The 16,099-nt window shown below is 44.7% G+C and overlaps 1 protein-coding gene across 1 annotated transcript in view; it reads left to right on the top strand.

Annotated features, from left to right (window-relative positions):
• Positions 1-16,099, top strand: part of POLN (DNA polymerase nu) — a 172,047-nt gene that overhangs the window by 64,409 nt on the left and 91,539 nt on the right. The window contains exons 8-11 of the mRNA XM_064365307.1: positions 306-366; positions 1,036-1,100; positions 7,587-7,670; positions 7,993-8,088. Of these exons, the coding sequence (XP_064221377.1) occupies positions 306-366; positions 1,036-1,100; positions 7,587-7,670; positions 7,993-8,088 (306 nt within the window). The remainder of the gene's footprint in view (positions 1-305; positions 367-1,035; positions 1,101-7,586; positions 7,671-7,992; positions 8,089-16,099) is intronic.

Raw genomic sequence — 16,099 nt, 5'->3', positions numbered from 1 at the left:
CAGCCTGGCCAACATGGTGAGACTCCGTCTCTACCAAAAAAAAAAAAAAAAAAAAAAAAAAAAAAAAAAAAATAGCCTGGCATGGCGCGGGGGCGCCTATACTCCCAGCTACTCAGGAGGCTGAGCCAGGAAAATTGCTTGAACTGGGGAGGTGGAGGTTGCAGTGAGCCGAGATGGCACCACTGCACTCCAGCCTGGCCTATAGATAGAGCAAGACTCTGTATCCAAAAAAAAAGGCTTTTCAACAAAATGCAGATACAATAATATTTAAATTGACATTGATGTTACTTCTTCCTATTAAACAGGATTATGGTTTATGGCAACTATTTTGTACTTTGGAGCTTCCTCTGATACCAATTTTGGCAGGTAAGTTACCATAAAGATGAAGTACAGTCATTTTTCTAGAGGATTCTTCACATTGTTTGTGATGAATATTTCTCTGTAACTTATTTAGGAGTAGATAGTATGTCTCATGGGCACTGGAGAGATAGCAAGCCTATTATTTTCCCTTCCTGTAATGAGAGGTTGGACTGCATTCCCTCTTGGTGTGAAAAGACTGGAGGCTCTGACATTTTGGTAATAGGGGATCCCTGCTGTGCTGTCTGGCCCAGGAGGAGTAGACTTCTTTAGATGTTTTATATGCTACTGGTTACCTCTCCTTCTGGTTTGCTATCCTTATGCCTTGAAAACCTTCCTGCAAGAACTGCTGCAGGGCTCTCTTCTGCCTTTGCCTTTGACGCAGGTCCTGATGGGCACCACGTCAGCCAGGGAGCATTCACAGTGTGGGAAGGGCCAGCCTGGCCAGTGTGGTCCCCATGCCCACTCCCACTTCCAAGGCCAGCTCCGTCAGTGTGCCCATTTGCCTGCATGACGCAGGGATCCTGATAGATCCTGTTGAGAGGTTGGCATGCAGCAGGTGCTGAGTAAATGGCAGTTGCAGTCATTAGCATCCTCATTAGGGAGCGAAGCATTTTGGTGTTGAGTAAAAAGGATTCATTAATGCAAGTGTGATCTGGTTTGGGTTTTGAATCACAGTGATGGAAAGCCACACCATTCAGGTGAACAAAGAAGAGATGGAGAAGACATCCTCACTTCTTGGGGTAAGTTATTATTTCAGACGGTTTGTACTTGTCATCTCTTCCCTACGTGGGAGAGTTGTTCCCAGTGGCAGGTCGAGAGTAGATTCTACTTTTCTTCTCTTTCTTGTTTGATGTTGACAGTGTTTCTTCCTCTTTCTGACTCCTGCAGGGGAGAACAAGGCATCAAAAAGACTTAAACAACATTGCATCTAGTGCATGTGTGTCGGGGAGTTCTTTAATATATCCTCATAATCCTTCTCAAAAGTTAAGTTTTTCTTACAGGGACATTGGTCCCTGTAGTTTGGTGAAAGAAATCTTGGGTTTCTTGAAAAATAAAAACACAGAGAGATGTGTAAAGATGGATGAAAAAATACATAACGACACTGTACTTCAACTTTCATGAAGAAAACGCATGTAGGTAGAGAGTGGCAAAATAGATAGAGACTGGGAAGAGTGAGCAATGAGAAGGGCAAGAGGAAGAGAAACGGGTTAAAGGGGACAAACGTACAGTAAAATAAAAGGAAGGAATTCAGTGTTTGGTAGCAGAGCAGGATGACCATACTTAACAAAAAGGCATTGTATCAAATGGTGGACACTCTGGGTACCCGCACTTGACCACTGCACGTTATAGACATGTCATACATTTTCTCATGTACCTCATACATCAGCACAAATTTTTTAAAAAGACTAAACCACATGGCAGGATCATCTTTAAAATAAAATGTTTAAAGGAAACCTCAATGTAACCATCACCTAGCTCAAAGCGTAGGATTCCAGAGCCCTGGGCGCTTTTCCTATCAGAACCCTTTCCTGCTGCCAAAAGTAACTGCAACCCTGAGTTCTGTAGCCTTTTCATTGTTGCCTTTCTTTCTAGCTTTCCTGCTTCAAAGCCTAAACAACATAGTTTAGCTTTGCTTTTGAACTGTAAGTAAATCAGTGGTTTACATGTGGTCTTTCACTCAGCCTTCTGCATCTCAGTTCCATCTGTATTTCTGTGTGTCACTTGTGCTGTGGAGTTTTCTGTTGTGGACTGTGCTGCCCTTGGTGTCTCTGTCCCACTGCCAGTAAGCATCTGGTTGTTTCCACGTGGCAATCATTACGAACCAACGCTGTACCTCTGAATCTGTCCCCTATGCCCTTGGGTTATGAGGTGACTAATGCTGCTGGGACACAGGGAAGATGTCACTGAGTTTTATTCAGTGATGCCCAGTGGCTCTCCAGAGTTTCACCCATGAGAATGCACACAGGATTCTGTTCTTGCACATCCCCACTTCCCCTGGCTGCATCAGACTTTCAAATTGTAGCCATTTTGGTGAGACTATAATGATATCTCATGATGAGTTTTGTTTTATTTTCCTGATTACTAATGTCAACCAAGAAGAGGTGAAAGACCAGACTGCAAAGCAGTTGGACAGGGCATATACTGGGGTCTTAGGAACTGCAATTCAGGAGAGGCCAATATGTGTTCTGAAGAGAGGAAGGGAAGCAGAGATTTTTCAAAGGAAGCTAAAGTGATTACACAAGTTGTGAAAATATCATTGGTGGAGGCGGTTGGCTTCGCACATGAGTCCGTTGAGCTCATTTGTTGTTGCTTCAGGAGTTGCAGCACTGGCAAAATCCAGCTGTTTTCCAGGATGTTATGGTCATTGTAGTTTGGCCCAGTTCAGAGGTTCAAGGCAAGTCCTTGTTTTTTTATTTTTGTTTTGCAGCGTTGCAGGTTGTGCAGGTAGTCCTTAGAATGACCTCCTGACTCCATTTTAGAGCCCTGGAACAGAATGATACCATTTTGCATGTCACATGTCACATTACCCCTTTTTGCTCAAAATCTGACAGGAGGAAGCATCACTGATCACTTGTTGGTTGGTCACTCACAAATTTGTTATCTCTTTTCCCCAGAACGAGAACTGCCTGTTTCTAGAATGTCTTATCTCACAGAGGGGGTTGTTGAAAGTCAGTGTGCAATATGGGTTCAGAGATTAGTGAACTTTGAGTAATAGGAGAGCCATTTTAATAAGGAGGCCTGCATTATTATATGGTGATTAGCTGTATATCTGAAGAGGCACACATTTTAGTAACATGTCTAAATGTCATTCCTTGGTCTTCTTTTCTGAAATAGATAATGAGATTTCAGAGACCACATAGAATGCAATTGTGTTTCTTTTGTAAGAAGCTTTCTTAGCCAGATAAGAAAATTACAGAGAGAGAGTCCCTCCTTGCTCTTGGAGTAGAAAGAATAAGACAAGGTTAGAAGGACCTTGATTCTGAGGCTTATATCTGGAGCCTTTGAGTTTTCAAAAGCACTCAGCATGCCAAATCACCATGTTTGGGGGATCATCTGCCCCCTCAACATTCCCTTGTCTGAAACTCCCATAGAGGTTTCACACAGTAACAGCTGTGTTGATGGATGTGGAGAGAAAAATTGATTTAGCTGGGGGCAAAAGATCCCATTAAAGCAGTCTCCTATTTCTGAGAATTAGTTCAATTAAACAGTTGTGTCTTATTTCAGAAGATGGCATTGCGGACAGGCTCTCAAATGGAAGAAAAGGGTTAATGTTGGGAGCATTCTTTAAAAAGGTTTTCTTGGAGTGCGGAGGACAGTCAGTTGAGGTGTCTACATGTTAGACTTGAACCTGCTCATGACTCTTGGGGAACCATGAGAAAAATAGAAGGCCCCCCCCAAGTCAAGAGTCAAACACATATTAAACCAGTTTTTAAATTAGTGTTTCTTCTCCTGAATTAAAGGACTTACATCTCCACTAGACCACAGAGTAGAGTTTCTTTTTTTTTTTTTTTTTTTTGGTAAATTCCACAGGGAATCCAAAGCAGGCAGTTTGAAGATGCAAAGGATTTTAGGCCAGATTTTTGTTGTTTAATTTCATCAAGAGAATTTCTAAGGTTAGCCATGACACTATTATGTGTCTTTTTTAAATTTTGAATTTATTTTATTTTATTTTTGAGATGGAGTTTCACTCTTGTCACCCAGGGTGGAGTGCAGTGTGATCTTGGCTCACTGCAACCTCTGACACCCAGTTGAAAGTGATTCTCCTGCCTCAGCCTCCCAAGTAACTGGGATTACAGGCGCCCACGACCATGCCCAGCTAATTTTGTATTAGCTGTGATCTACCCACTGTGGCCTCCCAAAGTCCTGAGATTATAGGCGTGAGACACTCTGTCCGGCCTTTTTAAAAAATTTTTAAGAGAGTCTTACTCTGTCGCCCAGGCTGAAGTGCAATGGCACGATCCTGGCTCACTGCAACCTCAGCCTCCGAGTTGAAAGCAATTCTCCTGCCTCAGCCTCCCAAGTAGCTGGGATTACAGGTGCCCACCACCATGCCCAGCTAATTTTGTATTTTTACAAAATTTTGTATTTTCAGTAGAGACAGGGTTTCACCATGTTGGCCAGACTGGTCTCTAACTCCTGACCTCAGGTGATTCAGCCACCTCGGCCTCCCAAAGTGCTGGGATTACAGCGTGAGCCACCGCACCCAGCCTAATTTTTGTTTTTAGAGACAGGGTCTTGCTCTGTCAACCAGGCTGGCATGCAGTGCTGCTCTTATAGCTCACTAAAGCCTCAGACTCCTGGGCTCAAGCAATCCTCCTTCCTCAGTTTCCCTAGTAGCTGGGATTACAGGTACCATGCCACCATGCCTGGCTAATTTTATTTATTTTTATTTTTTTATTTTTTAAGATAAGTATGTTGCCCAGGCTGGTCTTGAACACCTGGGCTCAAGTGATCCTCCCACCTTAGTCTCCTAAAATGCTAGAATTACAGGTGTGACCCACCACACCCAGCCTATTACGTGTCTTTCTTAAAAAATTTGGAATTGCCTGAACTCAGGAGGCGGAGGTTGCGGTGAGCCGAGATCGCGCCATTGCACTCCAGCCTGGGTAACAAGAGCGAAACTCCGTCTCAAAAAAAAAAGAAAGAAAAAAATTTGATCCTCCTGTAAGTATAAATAAAGCAACTGTTTAGAATGAGAGATATCTAAAACATTTTATGGGAGTTTTTCTAATTTAAAGATCCACTGTTCTACTACTGATGATTAGAATTTCCAGTGGTATGCTTATTCCAGTAGCAACTCGATCCAATAAGCCGCCTCTTCATGGAAAGCCCAGGAGGTACTTTTCCAGATTTAGAATAAGTTTTTAACTTGTAAGCAAGAGAGTACACAGCATGACAATGGACGGGAGGGGTCGGAGTAGGAGATGTTTCTGTTTTTGTTTTTGTTTTTTCTAGTTTAGAGAGTCTTTGCGTTAATTTGGCATTGTTATCTCTGGAATCTTTTAGATTCCCTGGACTCTTCTAGATGCCTCAAAATACCAAAGTAAAGTGGATGTCCCACTCAGGCTGTTTAATCTTTCCTGTTAGCCCTAATTGTCTGTGGTGGAAAACAAGTTTTGGGAGATGAGAGATTCCCAGATTGGCCATTGTAATTCCAAATCACTTTCAGTAATGTTGGCTCAAGAAAGAAATTTATAAGATAAAAGATCATAATTTTTGTACAGAAAATCATAAATTCTAGAAGAGGGTGACTCAGCACCTATACTCTCAGAAGCAGAAGTCCCCATCAGTACTTACTAAAAACGGGAAAATTCCTCTGTCAATAGCCAGCAGCAAAGGACAGACACTCAGTAAAGGTCTGAACCTCAACTGAGGTGGGGTGTTCAGGGAAATAAGAGGATTCTCCACCTGGGTCTAGGGCTTTCAGGGAGGTGATAGGACACAAGAGGTTCTTGCAAGTACCATGTGCAAATCCGTGGCAGTGCCAGAATGCAGAGCTTTGTGTCCTACTTCTGACACCGTTTAATGTCAACCAAGAAGAGGCAAAAAACCAGACTGAAAACCAGTAAGACAAGGCATTTATTGGGTCTTAGGAATTACAATTTGAGGGGCACATTTAACTAAAGGCCAAATTGTGTTCTGAAGAGAGGAAGGGGAGCAGAGATTTTTTTTTTTTTTTTTTTGAGACGGAGTTTCGCTCTTGTTACCCAGGCTGGAGTGCAATGGCGCGATCTCGGCTCACCGCAGCCTCCGCCTCCTGGCTTCAGGCAATTCTCCTGCCTCAGCCTCCTGAGTAGCTGGGATTACAGGCACGCGCCACCGTGCCCAGCTAATTTTTTGTATTAGTAGAGACGGGGTTTCACCATGTTGACCAAGATGGTCTCGATCTCTTGACCTCGTGATCCACCCGCCTCGGCCTCCCAAAGTGCTGGGATTACAGGCTTGAGCCACCGCGCCCAGCCAGCAGAGATTTTTAAAACGAAGCTAAGGGTGAATACACAAGTTGTTGTGAAAGAATTGTCATTGGTGGAGGCGATTGGCTTAGTACGTGAGTCCATTGAGCTCATCTGTTGTTGCTCTTCAGGTGTTGCAGCACTGGCAAAATCCAGCTGTTTTCCAGGATGTTGTGGTCATTGCAGGGCCCAGTTCGGAGGTTCAATGCAAGTTCCTGTTTTTTTGTTTTTATTTTTCAGGGTTTCAGGTCATGCAGGTAGGCCTTAGAATGGCTTCCTGACTCTACTCCAGAGCTCTGGACCAGTGTGCTGTCATTTTTTATGTCACATTTCACACTAATGGAGTTGATTAGCTTTTCATAGCATCATTAGCTGTTAGGAATTTCTTTTGTAAAGGATCTGCTCAAGTCTTTGGCCCATTTTTATATTTTGTCTTACTGATGTTTAGGATATCTTGATGTATTCTGGATACAAGCCTGTTTCCTATACCTTCTGCCTCTATCTCATTCTATGTGATGCTGGATCACTTTTCTAGTCCTAATATTGCTGGAGAATTGATTCTTACCCTCCCATTGTTTTTACTTCTTTCAGTTTTCTTACCTTTGGGGGAAGAGGCTTCTGTGAGCCTAAGTATTTCACCATGAGGCAAAATATATATTTTTTATTTGTTATTTTATTTTTTTGTAGAGATGAAGTCTTGCTATATTGCTCAAGCTGGTCTCAAACCCCTAGGCTCAAGAGACCCACCTGCCTCGGCCTCCCAAAGTGCTGGCATCACAGGTGTGAGCCACCACTCCCAGCCAAAATATGTATTTTTATGCTTATTTTGATAAATGTTAGGTTGTTTATTACTCTATTAAGAGGCTTCTTTGGGAATTTTGTGTGTGTGTGTGTGTGTGTGTGTGTGTGTGTGTGTGTGTGGAGATGGTCTCACTGTCACACAGGCTGGAGTGCAATGGCTCAGTTATGACTCACTGCAGCCTTGAACTCTCAGTCTCATACAGTCCTCCCACATAGCTAGGACGGTGTGCACCACCACGCCTGGCTAATTTTTTTTTTTTTTTTTAGAGATGGGGTCATGCTTTGTTGCCCAGACTGGTCTCAAACTCCTGGCCTCAAGTGATCCTCCTGCCTCAGCCTCCCAAAGGGCTGGTATGACAGTCATAAGCCACTATGCCCATATTGCTGTTGGGAATTGTTTGATGAACAAATTAAATAATTTTAAATTGTGAAAGCTATGAATGAGATTAATTGTGTGTATCATGTTTTCAGGCTCGTCTCAAGGAATTGGAACAAGAAGCTCATTTTGTTGCAGGAGAACAGTTTCTTATAATGAGCAATAATCAGCTTCGAGAGGTAAAGCTGAATTCTTGTTCTTTCATAAAGTGTATTTCTATTCAGGAGTTAAAGGGAGATTTATTTTGAATTTATAAAAATTTTATGTCAACTATCTGAAAAGCATAAATGTTTTTCATGTTCTCTCACAAGTAATGAACACATTGAGATTTACTACTTCAAAGCCCTTAAATCAAAGAAAAGTACTAAATGAGAATTTAAGCGCGTTGTAACGTCTGTTTGGGTGTGTCTTCTCTGGCTGGTGGCGTAAACTCTGCTGTAGTAATGTTCTGTTTCTCTCAATGTGAGATTCCCTCACCGTGTGTCTATTGCTTTGTTGAAGATCCTCTTTGGCAAGTTAAAGCTGCACCTGCTGAGTCCAAGGAACAGTTTCCCCAGAACAGGGCTGCAGAAATACCCGTCCACATCAGAAGCAGTGGTAAGCTTTCAGAGTCATCCTCTTTCTTTTCAGAGTGACAGCATGTTTGCACCACATGTATGCTGACTTTCAGACCCACCCGAGTCTCTCAGGCCATCCCCTCATGCTGGCAGCAGTTTCCACAGAAGCCGGGCTCCCCACACCAAGGTTACTTTTCTTGCTATGGACCAAGGAGAGAGAGGCAGACAGTACACTCTTGCAGAAGCCATTAATTGACTTTACTTCCTGAAAAGTGCAGTTTGGTGGAGTTCTGTTCTTAAAACCAAATTCTTGACAATCTAGTCACAACCTCTTCACTTCATGTCCCCAAGAGGAACTAGAAATGGGTCATCAGTCTTCTCCTTTCCCCAGATTTATTTTAGAGAATTTTACCTACCCCTTTCTTAAGAGGAATCAATTTTTTTAAAGACAAGGAGTAGTGAGATTCTCTTGTGTTGGAGTGGGAGAGTATACATCGATGTCCAGAAGCCAGTGAGTGCCTTTACTGAACAGACACAGGGTGGAAGTCAGTAGATAAGGGAATTCATGTTATTATGAATATTGGTTATGGTGGTGAGAACCAGCTTTTGAGGCTCCAATTTGTGCTTTCTGTGCTGTGTCCAGCTTTTGACTTTGTAGCAGAGGAAGGTTTCTTTGTAAGATGTCTCCTCTGGCCCCATTCCCTCTCCAGCACTGCCTTCCCCCGGTCTCCACCCTGTGAGGGTGTCTTAGAGTACAGGTCCTCACGGAGTCGGAGCTTGCTGACTGTGCCTGCACTTGGCCTTTTCTGGTTCCATGGGCATTACTGGGTGAATAATGGACTCCTGCAGAGGATGCTCCACTGGAGGGACGTGGAACTACCCTTTTCCAAATCCTCTTCTTCAAGCCCTCTCCACCTCAGTGAAGGGCCCATCCTCCTTCCAGGTCCTCTGGAGCCAGTGCAGACTAGTGAGTAAGAGCAGGGGCGTTGGGGTCACCACTGGCTGGTATGGTTTGCTTGCCAGCATGGTTTGGGCAACATTAAGACATTACTCGATTGCTCTGTGCCTCAGTTTTCTGATCTGTAAAAGGAAGGTAATAGTACTTTCTCTACTGGAATCTTGTGAGGATTCAGTGTGCGTGTGTGTGTGTGGGTGTGTGTGCATGTGTGAAACAGCACTTAGGACTGCTCCTGACATAAAAGCTCTCAAAAGAACAATAAACGTTGGCCACTTCAAGAAAAATCCTGTGAGTCGTCTTTGACTTTCCTTCCACCTCCACCCACAGCGAGTCTAACAGTCTTTACCCACAAAATAGGTCCTGAATGTGCCTCCTTTTCCCCGTCCTCCTATCTCTACCATAAACCTTTCTCACTTAGATCCCTTCAACCACTCTTGCCCCTATTGCTCAACCCTCACATCCAGGCAGAGTGATCCTTTAAAAGCATTGAGAAATCACATTACTGCCCTCCAACTTCCAGTAGCTTCTGTTGCACTTAGCATCAGATCTGAGCTGCAGAGCGTATCCGCAGGCCCGTGCTCTGGCTCTGCCTTCCTGGCCCAGCACCTCCTCTTTCTCCCGACTCCAGAGCCTGCTGAGCTGCTCTGCGCCAGCTCTTCCCTGTGTTCCCAGACTTGTGCCACAAATTTTTCCCGCTTGCTTCTGAGTGTCAGCTTAAACATTGCTTTCAGGAGACCTTCTTTGTTCACCCAGACTACAGTAAGGCCCCAGTCACAGCTGTTTCTTCACCTTGAGTTATTTTCTGCACACAGCTCACCACTACCCAAAGTTTATCTTAGGTATGTGTTTGCTTTTTCCATTAGAATGTAGGTTGTGCAGATCAAAGACTTCAGTTTGTTCCCAGAACCAAAACGGCCTAAAACCAGCCCCTGGTGCTGAACTCAGCATCTGTGCTGTGTTCATGGAGTGCTGGGTCAGCAGATGGCTCCTGGAAGCCACATCTGTCTTGCTGCAGAGACTAAGGCTTGAGTCTCAACATCACACAGCAGACATGGGCAGCACGCCCCAGAGCTCCAGCAGGGGGCACTGCCTGGGCAAGCCATGCATCCCTCACCTGCACCTGAGTTCACCTCTGTCCTGGCACCAGCTGGCACTGTTGCCCTTCCCTTTGCAGCTCCCTTCCCTCTCCAGACAACCAGCAATTCAAGAAAGGAAGCATCACTCTCTTCTGGTACTGATGTGCTCTCTTGTAGGCAGAATTGCTTTCATGAGGAGCTCATTCTTCTCCCACGAAGACATGATTAGCGTAAATTGTATTAGCCTCACTTTTTTTTTTTTTTTTTTTTTTTTTTTTGAGATGGAGTCTTGCTCTGTCACCCAGGCTGCAGTGCAGTGGCGCGATCTCGGCTCACTGCAATCTCTACCTCCCGGGTTGAAGTGATTCTCCTGCCTCAGCCTCCTGAGTAGCTGGGACTACAGGTGCACACCACGAATTTTTTTTTTTTACTAGAGACGGGGTTTCACCATATTGGTCAGGCTGGACTTGAACTCCTGACCTCGTGATCTGCCCGCCTCGGCCTACCAAATTGCTGGGATTACAGGTGTGAGCCACTGTGCCTGGCCAGCCTCACTCTTTTATTTAACTGAATAAGTCAAGTTGTTTATTAGTGCATGTAAAAAGATCAGCTTGTGACAGGTACAAGACCAAATTCAATATTCAGATTCTTTCTCATGACTTCTCTTCATCCTTCCTGCCCCCTTCCCCGAGGCCTTGGTGAGTGTTGTGGCTCCTCCCATCCCAGCACCTGTTCCTCCCTGCCCTTTTCCTCCATGAATCTGCGTTTGATGTTGGGGAAATCAGCTGATGGTTTCCTGGTATCACACACAGATTTGCTGCTGCTCAGCTCCCCAGTCTAGATGAAGCCCTAACAGTGCACAACTTTTTTTGTGCCTGGGATATTCCCAGTGCTTAGTACAATGCCTGGGGCATGGGGATGCTCACGAAATCACCAATGAACCCCTCAAGTTTTGTGGTGTACTATTTTTTTCTCATTGTTTAACTCCACATATTTTCTCATTTCTGTTATGATTGTTTGACCATTGAGTTCTTTGGAAGTGTGTCTTAACATTTCCAAATGTGTGGGGGATTCCCAGCTAGTTTTTGTTACTGATTTCTAATTTTTTTTTTGTTTTTTGAGACAGAGTTTTTGCTATTGTTGCCCAGGCTGGAGTGCAGTGGTGCAATCTCAGCTCATTGCAACCTCCTCCTCCTGCGTTCAAGGGATTCTCCTGCCTCAGCCTTCTGAGTAGCTGGGACTACAGGCGCCTGCCACCACACCCAGCTAATTTTTGTATTTTTAGTAGAGACGAGGTTTCACCATGTTGTGCAGGCTGGTCTCAAACTCCTGACCTCAGGTGATCCGCCCACCTCAGCCTCCCAAAGTGCTGGGATTACTGGTGTGAGCCACCTTGCCTGGCCTTGATTTCTAAATTAAATGAAGTGTGGTAAGAGAACATGATCTATGCAATGTCAGTTCTTTGACACTCACCTCAGGGTTCTCAGATGCTCCACATGGGCTGAAGCAGGATATGTGCAGGCTAGTGTTTAGAGTCCTGTGGTGCCAAGCTGATCCACTCACTTCTGCTGGGGAATAATGGGAATTCCCTCCCCTCAGTAGGCACGTGATGAGTGGGGAACAAGGGTCCCTCCCTAACGAACTGAAGGAAGCTTTGGTGTTTTTTCTGCAGTGAAGTCACATGTTCTCAGAGCATCATAGGGAGTTCAAACTCTGGGAAAGTGGTCCAGCCTTGGGGTCAGGATTCCTGGACCAGCCACTCTTCATCTCTGGGAGTTGCTTCTGAGACCCCTTGACTAACTGAAGTGATGAGGTCTCCAGGTCTTGTGCATGCACTGAACCCACTGCTGGGCATCCAGTATGTGGGTTGCAGCGATGAGCAGGGAAGATGCCCTTCGTGTTTTATTCAGCAAACGCTATTGTGGCCCTGGCTCTGTGTTAGACACTGTTTATGGTCTTTGTTATCATGGACTGTCTATTCCAGTGAGGAACTATAGTAGGGTTCTCTGGAGAAACAGAACCAGCACGACATATACAGATACAGATGATAGGTATATGAGAAGGGATTGTCAGGGATATTGGTTAACATAGTTTTGGGGGCTGTGAAGTCCCACGATAGGCCATCTGCAAGCTGGAGACCCAGGGAAGCTGATAGCATGACTCAGTCCAAGCCTGAAAGCCTTAGGATGGTGAAGCTGATGGTGTAACTCTCAGTCCAGGGCTGAAGGCCTGGAGTGTCGCCAGTGTGTGTACTCCAAACACTGGAGAGTCTGGAGTTCTGATGTCCAAAGGCAGGAGGAGAAGGGTGTCCCAGCTCCAGAAGAGAGAGTGAATTCACCTTTCCTCTGTTTTTTATTCTAACTGGACCCATAGCTGATTGAATAGTTCCTGCCCACATCGAAGCAGATCTTTCCTGCTCTGTCCACCAACTCACATGGCAGCCTCCTCTGGAAACACTCGCACAGACACACCCAGAAATAATGCTTTACCAGCTTTCTGGTTATCCTATAACCCAGCCAAGTTGACACCTAAAATTAGTTATTACAAGAACCATCCAGCAGGATAAGAGCCATTAAGGTAGTAATAGGGAGAGTGACACACTCTAGACTGAGTGGTCCAGGAAAACCCTAAGGAATTATGCATAAGCCAAAGCTTGAAGATCGGGAAGTGCCTATGCAAAGAATAAGAACAAGGCCTTGCAATGGGAAAGGCTTAGGCTGCTCAGCGGGGGCTGAGGCTGGAGTCTTGTGACTGAGAGGAATGGGAGGGATGGGGTTGAGAAGTGAACAAGGACCCAATTCTGCTATGCTTTGCAGATCATGGGGAGGAATGTGGATCTTTAGAAAAAAATGGGTAGCCTTGGGAATGTTTAAGTAAGGGAACAACTATGATATTAGATTTTTAAAAAACATACTTTAATGGCCAGGTATGGTGGCTCATGCCTGTAATCCCAGCACTTTGGGAGGCCAAGGCAGAAGGATTGCTTGAAGCCAGGAGTTCAACACCAGCCTGGGCAACATAGGGAGACCATGTCTCTACAAAAAATTCAACTATTAGTGGGGTGTGGTGGTGCATGCTGGTAGTCCCAGCTACTCGTGAGGCTGAGGTGGCAGGATCACTTGAGCCCAGTAGTTCAAGGCTGCACTGAGCAGTGATTGTGCTGTGGCCCTCCCGTCTGTGCAACAGAGTGAGACACTGTCTCAAAAAAAAAAAAAAAAAACTTTATTTTTTAGTTTTAGGTTCACAATAAAATTACGCAAAAAGTACAAAGAGTTCCCATACTCCCTGTTCTATACTCCCTGTCCTCACACATGCACAAGCTCCCCTCTATCAACATCCTCGACAGAATGCTACCATTGTTACGGTCGGGGAACCCACACAGGCACTTCATTATCTCCCGGAGTCGCAGTTACACAGTATACTCTTGGACTGTTCTTGTGTGTAGGGTTCACTCTTGGTGTTAGACATTCTGTGGGTTTGGACAAATGTATGATGACATACATCCACCATTACAGCATCATACAGAGCAGGGCCGCTGCCCTAAAAATCCTGTGCTCTGCCTCTCCCTCCCTCCCTCCAGGCCCTGGCAGCCACTGCGCTTTTTACTGTTTCCATGGTTTTGCCTTTCCCAGAATGTTATACAATTGGAATCACAGTGTGTAGCCTCTTCGGATTGACTTTTTTCACTTAGTGGTAGGCACTTAAGTTTCTTCCATGTCTTTTCATGGCCTGATAGCTCATTTCTTTTGAGCACTGACTACTATTCCATGGTATGGATGTAGCACGGTTTATCCATTTACCTACGAAGAACATCTTGGTTGTTTCCAAGTTTTGTCAATTATTAATAAAGCTGCAATAAATATCTGTGTGTAGGTTTTTATGTGGACATAAATTTTCAGCTTATCTCGGCAAATACCAAAGAGTATGATTGCTGGATGAAAGGATAAGCGTGATTTAGTTTTGTAAAAAACCACCAAACTGTCTTCCAGAGCGGCTGCACCATTTTGCATTCCCACCAACAACGAGTGAGAGTTCCTGCTGCTGCACATACTTGCCAGCACTTGGCGGTGTCAGTGTTCTGGGTTTTCACCATCTTAATAGGTGTGGGATATGTTTTTATAAGATGACTCTATTTTTTTTGAGACAGAGTTTTGCTCTTGTTGCAAAAGGCTGGAGTGCAATGCCATTATCTCTGCTCACCGCAACCTCCCGCCTCCCGGGTTCAAGTAATTCTCCTGTCTCAGCCCCCCTGGTAGCTGGGATTACAGGCATGCATCACCATGCCTGGCTAATTTTGTATTTTTAGTAGAGACAGGGTTTCTCCATATCGGTCAGGCTGGTCTCAAACTCCTGACCTCAGGTGATCCACCTGCCTTTGCCTCCCAAAGTGCTGGGATTACAGGTGTGAGCCACCACACCCGGCCAAGATCACTCTTTTAGCTGGTTGGAGAATGGAGGATACTCATTAGTAGGCTGTCACTGTAGTCCGAGTCATGGCAGTGAAATGGAGCAAAGCAGATGGATTTTTAGAACAGAAAGGACCTTCTGATAAGTTCATGTGAGTGGGAACTAAAGTCAGGATGTGGAGTAGTTCTGAGTTTTCTAAGTTGTGCACTTGGGCAAATAGATACAGCCACTACTCAGGGAAAACTGGAACAGGAACTGTTTATGGAGGGGGAGGTCAAGTGTCCAGTCGTGGATATGTTAGGACAGAATGCATGTGAGACATTGATGTGCCATGTCACAAAACAGCAGTTGGGCCTGTGGGACGGGGCTAAAGACAAGTCCCATGCTGGGAATACACACTTGGAAGCTGCCAGCTGGTTTTTACTAAAGTTGCCCTGGGACAGTGGTCCTCTGCCCTGCCTGGAGGTTTGGAAAACACTGATGCCCAGGCCCACAACTGACCCCGCAAGTCAGAATTGGGTGGGGGAGCCTAGTCACAGGCCTGTTTTTGAAGCTCCCTGTTGATTGCGCTGCGCAGCCAGCATAGATAACCACAGAGTTAAACTCTGAGAAACTGATACTTAAAGGTCAGAGAGAGAAGAGGCACCAGTGGGATACTGGAGTGAGAAGGGAGGTCAGAAGAATGTGGTGTCTGCAGCCAGCGCAGAGCACAGGTGAGCCTGCAGAGCCATGGCAGCTGACAGCACTCCGCCTCTAGCCCTCAGCCAGCACTCAGTGCTTTGTACACGGTTTGTGCAATCAAACACCTACTTCTTTTCAGACTTCTCAGGCTGCTCAAGTCAAGATATACTGGGAGACTATTGGTTAGAAAGTTATTTTGTGAGTAAGGTGTCAAGATAAGGGGAGTTAGAGGATCTTAAGCTGTTTTCTTGGCTAAGTATTTTCATGCACTTTCATCCCCCTAGGGATAGCTTTTCTATGAAAACTGCAATTCTGGATTATACTGAGGCAAGACACCTCCCACTGTTAGTGTTTTATGGCCACAACTCTTGTGTTCTCAGTCTTTATTCAGAGAGCGCTATGCTTTAGTGGTTTACACAATTACATTAAAATCATATAATCGGTTCTCCCCCAAGTTGATTTATAGATTCTAAACAATTTTAATTAAAACTCTGGCAGGAGTTTTTTTGGTAGGAATTGAAAAGTTGATTCTCAGATTTATATGGAAATGCTAAAAATTAAGAAGAGCCAAAATAATCTTGGAGGGAAAAAGCACTATTTAAGAACATAGTCTGTTGGATATCAAGACTAATTAGAGAGCAATGGGAATTACTAGGAATTAATCAAGCGATACCATTAGATTTTGACCAGTAAATAGGCCAATGGACCAACATAGAAGATCCACAAACATCAAGTCCAACAGAGCTTAAAGGTAAAAAAAGAAGAAGAAGAAGAAAATCGGGCCGGGCATGGTGGCTCATGCCTGTAATTCCAGCACTTTGGGAGACCAAGGCGGGAGGATTGATTGAGTCCAGCAGTTCAAGACCAGCCTGGGCAACATGGCAAAACCTCATTTCTACAAAAAACACAAAAATTAGCTGGGCATGGTG

Source organism: Aotus nancymaae, unplaced genomic scaffold, assembly GCF_030222135.1.
Source record: "Aotus nancymaae isolate 86718 unplaced genomic scaffold, 86718_ANA_hifiasm-v0.15.2.pri h1tg000006l, whole genome shotgun sequence".
Lineage (NCBI taxonomy): Eukaryota > Metazoa > Chordata > Mammalia > Primates > Aotidae > Aotus > Aotus nancymaae.
This window is presented reverse-complemented; position numbering and strand designations above follow the sequence as displayed.